A 13590-nucleotide genomic window follows, 5' to 3' on the forward strand; every position below is an offset into this window, starting at 1 on the left:
CTAGATCCCTGTGACGTCACGTGGAGTGGCATCGCATGGGCGCCGATCTGTCCTTTTTCAAATGAGGATAAAATTGACCGTTGCCATTCGTCTAAACCGGTATTTCTAAAACCAAATAATTTGTGCATTATGAATACACTAATGGTGGGTTACGAATCGCAATCAATGCCTTTCGTTTTCTTTGGTGAAGGAAACTACCCTATTGGGCCTCCTCTATGCAGCCCCTTTGGGGGATCTGATGCGAGTCCTGATTTATTCGTGATATAGTGGAAGTTCGACATATTTAAATGAAAAGTAGTTGCACTTTTCCGCAACTAAACGTATGACTCGTTTCTGCTCACAAAGCCATTATCTAGTACAACGCCAAGACTTGATCTTATACCAAATGATTGCTCTGTGAGCCAAAACGCGTCGTACGCGTAAAATAATAGTGGAAAAGGGTAACTACCTTCCATTTCAATGAGCTGATATGAGCTTGCGGCTCGTCTTGATTTCGATGTATATGACGTAGCAAACGCATTAATTGTTATTTAAAATGTATCATTTCATTCAATATCTTTCTGAGCTCATGATCTGTGAACTCATCTTATGCACCTAGTCATGTTGAAGTTAAGCCACCAATAAATGTTTTTAGTTCAAAGTTTAAAGAGAAAATATTTTGGTTGATCGAACTTTATGCCAAATGCGCAGTGGGAAATAATTTGCATCTAACCTTACTTTTTTATATTTTTCAGTATTTTTGTCAGTGGCTGGGGATTTATTGTGTTCCAATTGAGGTTGAATTATCCTCTGTTCATTGAGTTGTCGAGACTTCCAATGTCATTGCTTCTTATGCTAAGCAACTCGATTTAAGCGCCAAGGGAAATTCCAAAAGCGTGGTCTTAGGAAAGTTCGTTGTAAATTCTCTCTCCATGGGGTGAAACCGCCTCTTTCTGAGGCAATTACGTTGTTACTCGAGAGACTTTAAAACTTACCCTTCGTAAGAAGCCACCAGGGAAGCCACTTGGCCGGTTAAAAGCTACCACTTAAGTGTTTTGAGTGACGTCCATTTAGAGGATTTCCACCTCCGAGCTGTCACGGTTGAAGAAGGGTATGTACCCAGTTGACTGATTGTGACTGGGTGACTGGGGACCTCACTGACCTTCTAATGTTTTCGATGGCTATAATCTGAGGTTTCAGCTGAGATGGAGTGGAAACGGAACATAACAAAGAAGCAGGAGTAATTTCCACAATTTAATATTTATTGTACGACCGGTTTCGCTCACAGTACCTGATGATGCTGTAAGCGAAACCGGTCGTACAAAAATATAAAATTGTGGAAATTGCTCCTGCTTCTTTGTTTTTGATGGCAGTTTCGAAGACTTCTCAACCTTGAATGACTCCATCGGGAGGAGTCATTACGATGTGCAAACCTAAAGGTTTCCCCTGAAATTGCCTCAAAAACAGCTCTCCTCAGCGTCAAGGTGAACGTACGGCGAAAAAGAAAGGACCTGATTTGTTTTTCTTTTTTTTCATTTTAAGTGCTGCAGTGATGTCTTAGTTTATTGATTGTCTTCAATTAAAATAGAGATATGTGCGTACCTTGAGATCAAGTTCAATTTATTTTTCTCTAAAATGGTATTATTATTGGCTTTTTGGTACGAAGTACGCATTTTCCACGTCTATCATTTTTGTAGCGTAATAATAACGCTGGAAAGTGAGGGATCCAGAGCATGAGCGAAGTTCTGTTCAAGTTTCTTTTGAAGATGTAAAGGTCGCGATAAAAATGGTTTCATTTTACCCCTAAAGTATCATTTTCCAAATAATTTTGTTTAAATAAATATCTATACTTAAAAACGTTATTGGAAATACTTTACCACTTTTTTTATTTTATTGGCATGGTTATACAGAAGACCATTAAAAATGATGCACGACTCGGTTTTTGGCGACTTAACCTTTACTCTCCTAATTCGTATCCGGCTCCCCAGTTGTACTGCATAATTGCAATGAATGTCAAAAATAAAATCGATAAATGGAAATCTATTTCGTGAGCGGTGAAGGCCGACCCCAAGGCGAAATTGGCATTGAGTGTAAATCACTACCATAGTAGGACCATGATCACTACTTTCTCAACCTATTATCTGAAGTCCACTATTCATAATTATATAATATAATTACGACTGTGCTAACCAGGTCACCGCCAATCGCTATCTCTTTCTCTTTGGTAGTTATTGCCCAGCATCTTGGCTCCTATCATCTATATCTTCTCTATTTACTAATCTTTCGCCTCTGCATCGCCGTTTTCGCTTTTTTTCAGAGTTACTATCATCGTATTTACCCCCTATGCCATCATTTGCAACATTCCCGTGTTTGACATCTTCCTGTCAATTCTTTTATAAGACTGATCTTTATCTTAATCTTTTTCCTTTTACTTTAAGAGTGTTTACAGATTTATCATCTATTTGTACTGATTCCCTTACCATGGATGTGCGAAATTCGCACGCAGTGGCTTTATCCAGGGTGAGCTTTACCACCTATCCAACCTATCCAACCGTCGGTTCGAGGAACTGAAAGAGTGGCACAAATTCATTATTTAATCATAAATTTCAGTTGATCATAAATTTTTATCGCTCGTAATTTTTTCTCTGCATCAACTATAGGACTCGATGATCTTTTGGCGTCATGGTAACTCTTTGCATGTTACCATGTGCTAATCGTGGATCGTGCTAATGCTTCTTTTTTCTGCCTCGGCAGCTTCCCGTGGTCGTGCGTCGGCGAGTCGGGGCTGGGTGCGGCGGGAGGCCTGGGCCCTGCCGCTCCTCTGCGTCTCGGGCGTGTGCCTGGTGTGCATGGGCTCCTTCGAGGTGTGGGTGTTGTGGGAGTGGCGCCGAAGGCCCCTCGCCTCCAGCCGCAGGCACCTCTTCCTCGGACAGGCGCTTCTCATCGGCCTGCTGGCCTCCACCGCGCTAGCAGGTGAGTTAGGCTTCCTACTTCCCCGCGGTATTTGACTTATATTAGTAATGGGGATTACCCCTTCGTAATTGCGTATAAGTAATTCCGTCCATTTCCTTGTAATTTTGGTTGAGCCCTGCTTCTTTCGTTATGTAGCGAAAGAAGCAGGTGGGCAAAATGGGCAAAAGACTTCGATGGAAAAGAACAAAAAAATTTCGATGTTTTTTTTCCGAGTCCAAGTACAATTTCTGAATAAAAAAGGGATATATGAGTATTGCAAACTCTAGAATTTTGACTTCCTTTCAAAGGACCATGCTGGGATCCCTGTATTTTCTTGAAAGTTTCTAGAAAAAAAAACAAATCCTTCCTTCTTTTACACAACCTGATGGCATTGTAGCTAAGATTTACCATAAAAGTATTTTCACTGTTTCATGCTCATTTTAGTGCTTCCCATCTAGTGGAACACTTAAGAAGTTTCAAAAAGAAGCTTCGCGTATATATGCGAATCATATTTTCCAAAAATTCCAGCCTGTCCACAAGCTATAAATCTATAAATTTTATGTAAAAGAGTGCACGATACAAAATTTTTTATAAATACTCAAAAGACCGCCCACCTTTTTTTAAATTCGTGAATCGTATATTAATTCTTTCTTCCGTGGTGAGACCGTGAAAAAAAGTTGTGTTTGTTTTTATAATTTTTTTGTCGTATCTCCCGTCAGCAGTGTAGCCAGAAATTTTGTTCGGGGTGGGGGTCCAAACTCAGGGGGGAAAAGTTTTTGAAAAACAGGTACCTACTAACAATAAGTTGAGGGTTTTAAACTAATTTTAACACTTTTCATAATCGAAAAAACTTCATTTTTCAAAGAATTCTTTGTTAGTTTCATGATTTTTCAATATTTAGTTCTCTTTTGTGATGCAAAGTAATTGTGTAATTATATTTCGTGGGAGGGGTGCGGAACCCCCACCTCCCTCGCTACGCCACTGTCTCCTATAGCCCTCTTCGGAAACGCGTCCTCCTTATTTGTCCGCTCTTCCCCCTACATATCTTAATGCTCATTCTATTCAATTTATTTGTGCTCAAGGTGTGGTGTCACTGGTTCCTACCCCCGCTACGTGCGGCGCCGTGCGTCTCGGCGCCGGCCTGGCACCAGCTCTGGTCTTCTCCGCACTCCTCGTCAAGTGCGTGTTCCTGCTCAGCCTCAACGGCGGAGTCTACCTGCCTGCACCCTACCAGGCCTCCCTGCTTCTCTTCGCCGTCCTCGTCCAGGCGGCCATCGGCATCCAGTGGCTCGTGCAGCACCCCCCGGCCGTCCTCCAGGTCCTCCCCAAACCTCTCCCATCAATCTCCCCGCTCGCCTCCGAGCGACACGGCCTATTCCGCCTCGACACCTTCAACGCCTCCTCCAAGTACCGCGAGGGACTCCCTCCCTCTTCCACCCAGAACCCTTCGGAGCTCTTCGCGGCCTTCCGCACTCCGTCCCCGGCGCCGCCCCAGTTCCGTCCCGACGATGAAGCCTCGCAGCCGCGTCGCGCCTCCTCGGGCGGACAGAGGCTGGTGGTGGGTGTGGACACGATGGTCAACGGAGACAGCTGGGAGGGCGCGATGGCCGGAGGGGAGCGGGCGAGGGTGGTGGAAAGCGGCCGGGGTCCTCCGAAGAACATCCGGCTGCACCCGAAGAGGGGGGAGGAGTCGTCGGCACCGAATCACGACGAGGACCCCTTCCCAGCATGCTCCGCACCCTACCCCCACCTGCTCCTCTCCCTCTGCTACGTCGCCTGCCTCGCGGTGGCCGTGTCGGCCGCTTCGGCGAGGTGCCGGAGGGTCCGCGAGAACCGGAGGGAGTCGCTGTACATTTGCGCCGCCTCCCTCCTCTCCCTCCCTGTCTCCCTGGCGTGGGCCCTTGCGGGCCTGGCCCTTCCCCCGAGACACAGGGACGCGGCCCTGGCGGCGGGGCTCCTCGCCACCTCTGCCGCCGTGTTCGCGGTGATGTTCCTGCCGAGGGGTCGGAGGATGGCCGCGGTGGGCAGGACGGCCGCACCCGGGGGGATGTCGATGACCGCGGGGGGGATGGCGGTGCCGCGGTACGGGCGGGGCCTCACGCTGGACGACGACGACGATTGTGACGATGACGACGACGGTTCGCTGTCCCGGGCGCCGTCCGCCCTTTACGGCGCCCGCTACTCCCCGAGCTTCTTCCACTTCAAGCCCGGCGGAGGGGGATCCGGGAAGGCACATCCACCCGTGGGAGACGGGACCTGCCCCAGTCACGTCTACAAGCTGCCGCCTTCGCTCATCCCGAGCGTGTTCGGAGGTAAATATGAGTTCATCGCGAATTATGTGATGAGCGGTCGACCCCGCGTGTCGCCCCCGGGTGCACCACGTTACATCTACTGATGCAACCCTTAAATAATGATCTGCTTGCATGAATGTTCTGCGAATTCTTTAATATTCCAGCTATTTATTCAGGTGAATAAATGTTGCGAGGAATCGCGATTTTTCGATGAGTTTAAAAACTGGAAATATTAACTGTGGTGCATCCCCAGGGAAGGTAGGCATCATTAAATTACACTATGTATAACTACCTATAAATTCTAGGCTTAGATCTTGGTTGAAAGTTCCTGCCACCTTGGTAGAAAGTAGAAACTAATCTCAACTTAGGCAAGTTGAGTTTTGAAAATGCAAATTTAAGTGGCGTGGCCAGTTCTAGTGATTTGGGAAGGGGTCGAGAGGCTGTTGCCATGCCATGTTTGGAAGTTCCTTAACATTCGATCTTTGTCGTTTGCATCCCTCCTCCCCTTCTGACTCTCAATCTTCACCACTTAGTGTCACTGAAAATGACTTCTCTTTTTCGAGTCTCAACCTACCCCTATTTTCTTCCCCCATGGCTAGTGACTTCTCTCTATCGCGTGTATTTCAACCCACCAAATTGCCATGAAAAATAAATAATAATTTAAAACCTATTTTTAACATTGACCTTTTTGGGAGTGTAACTATTTTGGAATATATATACCTATTGTTATTGAGTTATAGGAAGGCAAATCTGAATGAATCAGTATGCTTTGCAATTAAATTAAAAATAGCTGTGGGAATACCTCATTGAAAATTTCTTTTGCATGTGCAATAATACTCTAAGGTCCTCAATTATTCATTCATGTATTTTAGTAGCCATTTGCAATGTGATTTTGCATTTGCAATGAGATCTCATACTTAAATTCTAATTTTACTGATAATAATTAACAGTGCTTTTTAATTGGAGTTGATTCTCCAAATATTGATTTGCATGAGAGTATACGGTGCCATGAAGTATATTAAATATGTATAAGACTGTCATATAATATAGTAATTGAAATGCTCTTGAATCTTCAAAAGCAGCAATGTGAGGAATAAAATCTCCCTTCACCACTACATGTGCACTGATCTCTGTGTGATATAAATAATATGGCTGCGTGTTTGAGCTTCACATGCTTATTCTAATTACATTTCAGTTTGAATTCCCTGCATTCTATATTATGTTTTGTGGCAAAATCAAGCTATAACATTTTAAGCGCCACCACTGCTTCTAATCAGAACTGCTCATAATGGTTTACTCATAATGATGTCGTTACATCAGTTTGCATCTGTAGTTTCCAATCTGTAGAATTCAGTAGACTGCTGAACTTGATTTTAAATCTAGTACAAGCCAACCTTAATCCCCCACCATACTCCCCATGAGTTTTTATTCTTACGTATCAGATTGCCTTTAGCTAGATTTGGTAGTGATTGAGCAGAAGTTTCTCTAACCTTTTTAAGAATTGCCTTAAACTCATTTACCCCATTTTGTTCATGAGCTTCATTTATTAGCCACATTTATTCAACTGGTTGAATACAACTGATGCAATTGCAAATGAATGCTATGCTACTGTGGTCTGGGGGCCATTGATTGGGAACCACAGCTTAAAATAAATTAGCCATGAATTATCCTGGTTTATTCACATGGGCTAGATTTTTCATCACTAGATGCTTTGTTATTGGCCCCATGTTCACTCCATCCATAGGCTATATATCCAAATCTTATGTGAACGCATTAGAGTTTTCACTTTAAATAAATTTGCTATCGTCATTAAAACATGCAATTACATAACCCTAATCAAAAAATTCAAATCCCATTTCTCTCAAACATATTATAATAAAATGGTGCCATGCTAATGCTATCGTAATGGAAATGAAGCGCAACTGCTGGCGAAAAAATTTATTATGTTCCTAATAACATTTATTTTTTTACATTGATGAAAGCAATTTCATTTTGATAAAGTTTTACATTTATTAAAGACAATGCTGTAAATATCATGAATACATGTGTAGTATGTCATCATTATACAGTAGAGGAGGTACAAAAGATTTTATTCCATAATTTTTTGACTTGTGTGTATGCTTAAAATGGTATTATGTTTTGGTGAATGGGTGTCGTAACTCTGCGGGTTGGCAAATACTATACTGAAATGGTTTAGCAGCTCTAACAAATAAGATAAATCCTATGGTATTTTGTGGTGAATGTCTAGCCGACACTGATAGTTGTACATTTAGCTACCTACATCCTGTGTACATATTATTCTGACTAATAGTGCTACATGCGGATTGTGAATGTTCACAGCAGTGATCATGCATTAAAAAGATGACTAACCTTTGGCATAAAGTTTTTGCTGTCATCACAGAAATGAAAAATTACGAGCTTTGTTACATACTTTTTATGCAATCCATTAATCTTATATTTGTTGTATATCTTATTTTTAGTGCACATATATTCAATTTTGTAGTCCTCACTTATTTTCAAAGCTCTGATGTGAATAAAGTGAATTTTAAGAATGTAGTTTTCATAAGTTCTTTACATAATAATCCATCCTTAATTATAGAGGACCTGCAATACCTTGTGGAGTATTAAATACAGCCAATGCTATGATTTGTAGTAGAGGCAAGTTGGCGTGAAATGGTCAAATTATTGCTGATTTGAGTCATTAAAAAATGGAGAGGTGAAAAAAATGAAATGCTGGTTTGGCTTCATTTCCTACTTTTCAACAGCAAAAGTCAATTGCTCTTCAAGGTGAGACAGACTTGGACAGGGCAAATTATTAGCGTCCTTAGGTGCTCCTGTCTGGTATCTATGGAGCAACACAGTACTCCCTTTCCTTTGGTTTCGAGCAAGTTCATTACTAATATTAAAACACCTACTTTTTAAGTGGGCAGAAAATATCACATTTTGTTTACAACTATGCATGTATTAGCAAACGTGTAGAATTTTTCTGGAAATATCTATTTTCACATCCGTTCATTCTATTTGACAATGAAATGGCTGGTGATGACTCCATTATCTACTGTGGAAATATCTTGCTGAAATACATTGTAATTGCTTACAAAAATTGGTACAGTACCACAACCAACTTTGCGTAACATGTGGAAGACACATCAATGGACTCATAGCCTGGCATGTTTTTGTTTCGACTATCCTTACTTCTTACTTTTGACTCACACAGTGAGCCATTCACCCTGGGAAGGAAAGGACTGGATTAGGCAGGTGATTCTAGCATACTATTAGCTATTTTTTTTTATTTGAGGCATCACTGCAATATCTGGGACTTTAATGCTATTACTTAGTAGGAAGAATATCGAAGTTATGCTATTTTGTTAAGCATCGTGAGAAAGGACTGGAAGGCATAACATAAAAGCAAACGTGCAAACTCAAGCAGTTCAGCTGTCTGGGCAGGGCATTGGAGGATAACTAACAGAGCAGCAAGGATATATTAGGAAGAGAATTGTATCAGAAATGTTGGGGTAAATTATAAGAAAGAGCTAAGGAGAAGACACATAGTTATGTAAAAGTGTAAAAAAAGGCTAGCACAGAGTTTTATCTGGAGTGTAGCATTTTATGGTTTTCGGAAAGGTGTAGAAAAGAGGATGATATAGGAATGGAGCCATTTAAGACATGGGTACGGAGGAAAATGGAGAAGGTGAAATGAATTGAGAGGAAAAGGAATAAGGAAGTGCTATAAGTAGTGCGTAAGGAGAGGAACCTTCTCTAGAAGAAAGGAGACAAAAGGCCTGGGTGAAAAAAATACATACTACCATCAATAGATAAGAAATGATTCCCTTTGCCTTCAAGCATCCATATTTCACAAGTCCACATTTTCTGCTGACCTCCTCATGAAGCACATCATGCATCAAAAATTATGAATGCTCATTTCTTGATTCCAAATTATGGAATAAGATTGAAACCAATGGTTTGAATGATAAGAATACACAATAATGTGTATTATTAAAACTTATCTATCTAGTGAGATAAATGGAGTAAATAGATGTTGTACGAATCGTTACTGAGGAAAAATTTAAAAGGATAACGATATATCTATTTCTCCTGAAATTATTATGGTGTTCTTTATTTTTACTATAGGAAACTTATTGTGCCATCACATTTTTATTTATCTGGCACTTTGTTTCGGGGGCAATATCTCATTTTTATTTAAGTAAGATATGAGTGAACGAATAATAATGTATGAGGTACAAATGCTTGATTGTGTAATGTAACATTTATGCCAATTTATTAATAAATATAGCCTGATGTGTTTATTTTTATAATCATTGAAGTGCAAAAATTAAGGTTAATTGTCACCACATCATTCTCACGTATACTTTTATTGTTGAATATGCTTTAAGGCATGCATCCTATTGTCACTCATCCCCCTAGATGTTTCTGTTGCTCTTTAAATATCTTAATGCCATTTGTAATGAAACTGTAATATTGCATGGAAAGCTGATCTGGGATTGGTTTTAATAGATCATTTTGTTGGATTGTTATAAAGTCACATTTTGAGTGTAATAAACATGAATTCAGGTGAGATAGCTGAATATAGCTGATTATTTTGGATCAGCATTACCTTTATGCAGGGCCATAACCGGACTAAGACATATAACGAAAACTTATTTTCCCTAATGTCTATGGGAGATAGAAATGGTACATACATGCAGACAAAATCTTTAAACATATTACAAAACACCTAGAATGAAATATGGCTTTCAAAAGACTAGTGTTTATATCATTTTAACTTTTTAGAGAGAAAAGAACAGAATAATTTCAAATTTAAGTAAGCATATGAGGGGGTGAGAAGCCAAGGGATACAAGTGATCCTTTTTTCTTAACTGAGTTAGGTACAGAAATTAGGTAAAGAAAGCAAATGAGATCAACTAGATATTTTAAGTAGTGCATTAGATTTTCCACTCAATGTTGCAAATAACAGAGACTCAAGTTTTTGTATATTTCCTCTATCATTTCTGTACCTAATTCTTTTTCGAAAAAATGTCACTTGTACCCTTAGGCATCTCTCCCCCCCATATGACTACTGTGGACAGTGAAAGGTTAATTCTCCATGTGTTCAATAATAATAGCCACAACATCTTTTAAATGAATGAATTGGATGAAAAGTAATAGATGCGATGTACCTAGTAGCGTGTAATAAATTCCATATATATGACTTAATTTTTAAGGAAAAGTTCTGGCCCCCTATATGGAGGCTGTGAAAAATTTTGTTAGCATGTAATGAGAAGAAACAATCAATATTTTGCTTTAAATTTGAATGCACAATTTGGTGTAGCATTAGCACATAGTTTCTTTTTAACTGATATTTTTAATTTGGAACAGAAGTCTTCCCTTTCATTACCATCAAATTCAGCTTGTTTGCCTTACATATATATTGATTGGTTCCATTTTCATTTCCAATTTTTATCAGAATTCAATATCATTCCAATCATCAGATTTTTTTAAATACTTGTAGTCACCCTATTTTAGTAAAAAAATTCTAAGCTAAAGAGTTCCATTATTCAACACTCTTACTTTTTTATTTTTAAAAGGTTTCCACCAAGTTTTTTCATAAAATTCTCAATTTTTAGGTATTCTCCTACACTTGCTGTCTGTATGCATCAACTTTTCAGCACTTCATATATCATCTACTGTATAAAGATTTGATTACAAAATTGAGGGAGTGCTCATAAAAACTGTTACTTCTATTCCTTCAGCCGAAAGGTCCAGAAGAATGCCTGAAAATTGTGAATTTTGGGTAAATTTTGTGTAAATATTTAGGTACATCTGTTAGTGTGCCACAGTCATCCATCTATTTCCTCTCAGCAGTTACCTTGTAGATATATCATGGGTAGAATAGTGTCACCACTCATTCGTTGAAAATGCTGTACATGAAATTTTGCATTTCTTTTCCTGCACCAATGATGCTTTTTTTTTAGAGTGCACTTTTAATAGATTATCCCAGTGATGCTTTCCTATTGGCATGTGAAACATGCTCCTATTTTTTTCGATGTCTCTTTCCCGTTGCAGATCGAGTTGCACTGGTTGCTGGCCCTCCGCCACCCCATCTCACTGCCCACCCTACTCCTGGTCCGCAAGCCCTTTCTCCTCCCCCTCCCCTCCACTTGCTCCCTCCCCCACATCCACTGTGCTATCCCAGGGTGTACCACTGTTATCCCTACCCCATGTATCCCCATCACCTTCACCAATCCAAATCAAATCATCTCAGTAGGCACCACCAACCACCACTCAAGACAGGTCGGTTTTCTTTCCTGTAAAACATTTTCTTTTACCTACCGCCTTTTATTTAATGCTTTCATGTCCTAATATCTCATTTTGATATTTGTTTTCATCACTTCATTGCATTTTCAAACTTAGCCTTATAATCATGCTGATCTAATATGTTCATAAATTTTCCATAGGTTATGTTTTGTCATTTCAGTGCAAAATATATGACCAATTTCAGCATGTCACTGAAGTGTTCATTTTAGCTTGAGTAAGAATGATATTTTCTATCATCTCTGTGATTATGACCATAAGAACTAGCTAGAAGTCATAAAGTGTATATAACTATGTGTATATAATATCTGTATAATGCAAGTGGTGTGGAAAATATATTTAAAATGGGTATCATTACATTTTTGTACCATACTTAATTATCATACATGTATTAACTGTATATTAGAAATTCATCTGGTAGCACATTCAATGTCCATACTTGCATGTTTATTCTTTGCACCTTAATCTCATAATGTAAATAACTTTCAGTATTATTTTTTACTATTACCACCTCACTTTATGATAGAACTGAAGCATGAATAAAAATGCCAAGAGTGTAATTAAAGAGAAACCATTGAGAATTACACCTATTCCCTCACTCATTGCTGTGAAATATTTGCTCTTGACATTTTCAAATTATTTTTATTAACAACTAAGGGAAATCTCTTAGATTCCCCCTTACCAACTATTTATTGACTTATTTTTGCCTATTCGTTTCACTATTCAAATCTAAGAGGGACTGATCAACCTAAAAGAAATATCCTATGATACATAGAGAAATTAATTGATCATCAAGGAATCCATACAAAAACTAAAAAAGCATGGATCAAATACATGTGTACTTGTTTTATGAATCTAGTCTTAATGGAGTAGGTGCTATTTCCAAAGTTGCAAGTATGATTCTCCCTTTTAGCCAATACCTTGGTTTTATGCAGCCATTCATTCATGTAAAATAGCCTTGAAAATATTGCTCTGCAGCTAGAACCTAGGTTAGTCTAATTTGAAAATTGTATGCATTTCAAGCTATCATTATATTTACTTATCCCTCAATTAGACTTATCTTAATACATGTGTAAGAAAGTTAATCTAATTTATAATTAGTAAAAACAGATATCAGTAAAAATTTTAGTAGAAAAACATAAGGTGTATGAAAAATTAAATAAATTCTATTAGCACTTAAGGAGGAAATTTACAGGAAAAAAAATCATTTAACTAGACTGGGATTCAAACCCAAATGTAATGATTTCGAGTTAGGTATGATAGTTGTTACGTCACTAAGCCTTTTATTCTTTGAGACCAATTTCTAAGGATTTCTACAAAAAAAAACCTTCACCAGTCCAATTGTGGTACAGGGGAGGGGTTAGTGCTTACCAAGGGTATGTATGAAGAGAATAGAAGCCTCACTTTCTTGCTCATGAAAGATAGACATTTTTAAGCACTGTATTACAGTTGCTTTTAAACATAATTTCAGAGCATCCACCATTGATGGTCAATTTAGCACGTTTTGTTACCCAAAGAGTCACTTTTGTGAACCATGAACCTACCTTTGTGCCACTGTGTGAACTGGTGATGCTAACAGCTTTTTGTTAGACCCCTTGCAAATTCACCTCAAGCAACAAATGGCTGCGTGGTACAACTGGTACCTTACTTCAATGGGAATTTTGAGTAAATTCTGGTAAATGATTTTTGCTGAAATTAAATTTCTTCCTTTAGAGTTCATACCTTAACACCTGAGGACAGAACTGCTTAAAATTTCACCTGATAATGCAGTGCTTGAGGGTGAATCTATTTCTAAAGTACAGTGGAACCTCGTTAAAGCGAGTACGGGCTATAGCGACACCCCCGCTATAACGAGAGATAGCCGATGCACCGTCAATTGATCCTATAATAAGTGTGTTAAAAAATTCGTTTTTACGAGACCCTTTCGGTGTTGGCTCTCGCCATAGCGAGGGTTTCACCGCCGGAAGACTTTCATCAAGACTCCTTAACCTCTGCAATTGCTAGCGATCTGTTAGAAATGAAGTTAATGGAGTGCTCAGTATCAAATTTATGTGGT

General features: G+C 39.3%; 1 protein-coding gene across 4 annotated transcripts in view; it reads left to right on the forward strand.

Annotated features, from left to right (window-relative positions):
* The window catches only part of LOC124166613, a 313116-nt gene that overhangs the window by 298128 nt on the left and 1398 nt on the right, over positions 1-13590 (forward strand). For 3 of the 4 annotated variants that reach the window (XM_046544214.1, XM_046544224.1, XM_046544230.1), the window contains 3 exons: positions 2734-2952; positions 4014-5243; positions 11286-11513. In XM_046544214.1, coding sequence (XP_046400170.1) covers positions 2734-2952; positions 4014-5243; positions 11286-11513 — 1677 coding nt within the window. The remainder of the gene's footprint in view (positions 1-2733; positions 2953-4013; positions 5244-11285; positions 11514-13590) is intronic. The other variant, XM_046544240.1, reaches the window with a different exon arrangement.

The sequence above is a fragment of the Ischnura elegans genome, chromosome 1 (assembly GCF_921293095.1).
Source record: "Ischnura elegans chromosome 1, ioIscEleg1.1, whole genome shotgun sequence".
Lineage (NCBI taxonomy): Eukaryota > Metazoa > Arthropoda > Insecta > Odonata > Coenagrionidae > Ischnura > Ischnura elegans.